At 43.3% G+C, this 2342-nt stretch overlaps 1 protein-coding gene across 1 annotated transcript; it reads left to right on the forward strand.

The window, feature by feature from the left end:
• Positions 1-232: 232 nt before the first annotated feature.
• On the forward strand, positions 233-1617 carry LOC102840913 (elongation factor 1-alpha 1-like). Its single transcript, XM_006839875.1, has 2 exons — positions 233-483; positions 1542-1617. The coding sequence occupies exons 1-2, from the start codon at positions 233-235 to the stop codon at positions 1615-1617; spliced, it is 327 nt and encodes a 108-aa protein (XP_006839938.1).
• Positions 1618-2342: the final 725 nt, after the last annotated feature.

The following is a 2342-nucleotide window of genomic DNA, read 5'->3' on the forward strand; positions in this document are numbered from 1 at the left end:
AATAGGGTTTTGTCACATCTATTCCTTAGCACCCACAGGGTGAAGTCCAAGCAAGCGCTGGTTGGTCTCTGACCATTTCTCAACTTTTCTCTAAACATGCTCTGCCTCCCATAGATTTTACCTTTTCAGTCAGAGCAAATCGCTAACATTAAAATACTCTCAGGCTTTTTCGCAATGGGTTTGCCGCCAGAATACAGGTGTTGGTGAAAACCATCGCAAAACCTAAACCAAAATGGGAAAGGAAAAGACCCATGTCAACATCGTCGTTATTGGACACGTCGACTCCGGCAAGTCAACCACTACTCGTCACCTGATCTACAAATGTGGTGGAATCGACAAAAGAACCATCGAAAAATTTGAGAAGGAAGCTGCTGAGATGAGGAAGGGCTCCTTCAAGTATGCCTGGGTCTTGGATAAACTGAAAGCTGAACGTGAGCGAGGCATCACCATTGACATATCCTTATGGAAATTTGAGACCAGCAAGTATTATGTGACCATCATTGATGCCCCAGGACGCAGAGACTTTATCAAAATCATGATTACAGGAACCTCACAGGCTGACTGTGCTGTCCTGATTGTTGCTGCTGATGTTGGAGAATTTGAAGCTGGTATCTCTAAGAATGGGCAGACCCGTGAGCATGCCCTTCTGGCTTACACATTGGGTGTGAAACAGCTAATTGTTGGTGTTAATAAAATGGATTCCACTGAGTCACCCTACAGCCAGAAGAGAGATGAGGAAATCGTTAAGGAAGTCAGCACCAACATTAAGAAAATTGGCTACAACCCTGACACAGTAGCATTTGTGCCAATTTCTGGTTGGAATGGTGACAATATGCTGGAGCCAAGTGCTAACATGCCTTGGTTCAAGGGATGGAAAGTCACCCATAAGGATGGCAATGCCAGTGTAACCACATTGCTTGAAGCTCTGGATTGCATCCTGCCACCAACTTGTCTAGCTAACAAGCCCCTGCGTCTGCCTTTCCAGGATGTCTACAAAATTGGTGGTATTGGCACTGTCCCTTTGGGCAGAGTGGAGACTGGTGTTCTCAAACCAGGCATGGTGGTCACCTTTGCTCCTGTCAATGTTACCACTGAAGTAAAATCTGTTGAAATGCACCATGAGGCTTTGAGTGAAGCTCTGCCTGGGGACAATGTAGGCTTCAATGTAAAGAACATCTCTGTCAAATATGTTCGCTGTGGCAATGTGGCTGGTGACAGCAAAAATGATCCTCCAATGGAAGCAGCTGGCTTCACTGCACAGATGATCATCCTGAACCATCCAGGTCAGATTCGTGCTGGATATGCACCTGTGCTGGATTGTCACACAGCTCACATTGTTTGCAAGTTTGCTGAGCTCAAGGAGAAGATTGATCGCTGGTCTGGTAAGAAGCTGGAAGATGGCCCCAAATTCTTGAAGTCTGGTGATGCTGCCATTGTTGACATGGTTCCTTGATAGCCTATGTGTGTTGAAAGCTTCTCAGACTTTGGGTTTTTTAGCAGTTCCTGACATGAGACAGATTGTTGCTGTGGGTGTCATCAAGGCAGTGGACAAAAAGGCTGCTGGAGCTGGCAAAGTCACCAAGTCAGCTCAGAAAGCTAAATGAATATTACCTTTAACACCTGCCACTCCAGTCTTAATCAGTGGTGGAAGAATGGTCTCAGAACTGTTTGTCTCAATTGGCCATTTAAGTTTAATAGTAAAAGACTGGTTAATGATAACAGTGCATCGTAAAACCTTCAGAAGGAAAGGAATGTTATGTGGACCATTGGTTTCTTTTTGTGTGTGTGGCAGTTTTAAGTTATTAGTTTTTAAAATCAGTTCTTTTTAAATGGAAACAACTTGACCAAAAATTTGTCACAGAATTTTGAGACCCATTAAAACACAGTTTAATGAGAAAAAAAAAAAAAATACTCTCAGCTTCCAAAAGTTTCACACCTCTATACCTTCTCAAGTGCCATTCTGTATGTCTTTCCATACATTCACTCTTCAGAAAACTGTTTTAACCTGCAATTTCTCAAATGTCACTTCTGAAAAGACTTTACTCTTTCCCTCCTTTAGAATTGAAAACTCTATTTTCTATGCAACTAGTTCAGTTGTATACTGTCACATCAGAGAAAATTTCATTGTTATTTTTATATGCTTTCCTAACTTCCCATGGGTTGTTGTTGTTGTTGTCAGGTGCCATCGAGTCAGAACCGATTCATAGCGACCCCATGCACAGCAGAACAAAACAATGTCCGACCTGGGCCAACCATACTACCGCTGCCACACTTGAGTCCATCAATGATGCCACCTGGCCAATCCATCTCGTTAGGGGTCTTCCTCTTTTTCTCTGACCCTC

Source organism: Chrysochloris asiatica, unplaced genomic scaffold (genome assembly GCF_000296735.1).
Source record: "Chrysochloris asiatica unplaced genomic scaffold, ChrAsi1.0 scaffold00026, whole genome shotgun sequence".
Classification (NCBI taxonomy): domain Eukaryota; kingdom Metazoa; phylum Chordata; class Mammalia; order Afrosoricida; family Chrysochloridae; genus Chrysochloris; species Chrysochloris asiatica.

What these genes read in the sequence shown, in the direction of transcription:
- LOC102840913 (XM_006839875.1), top strand. Translation starts at nt 233, where the DNA reads ATGGGAAAGGAAAAGACCCATGTCAACATCGTCGTTATTGGACACGTC. An exon ending in TGGAAATTTGAGACCAGCAA is followed by an intron (nt 484 to 1,541) that starts GTATTATGTGAC and finishes GGTGTCATCAAG; the next exon opens with GCAGTGGACAAAAAGGCTGC.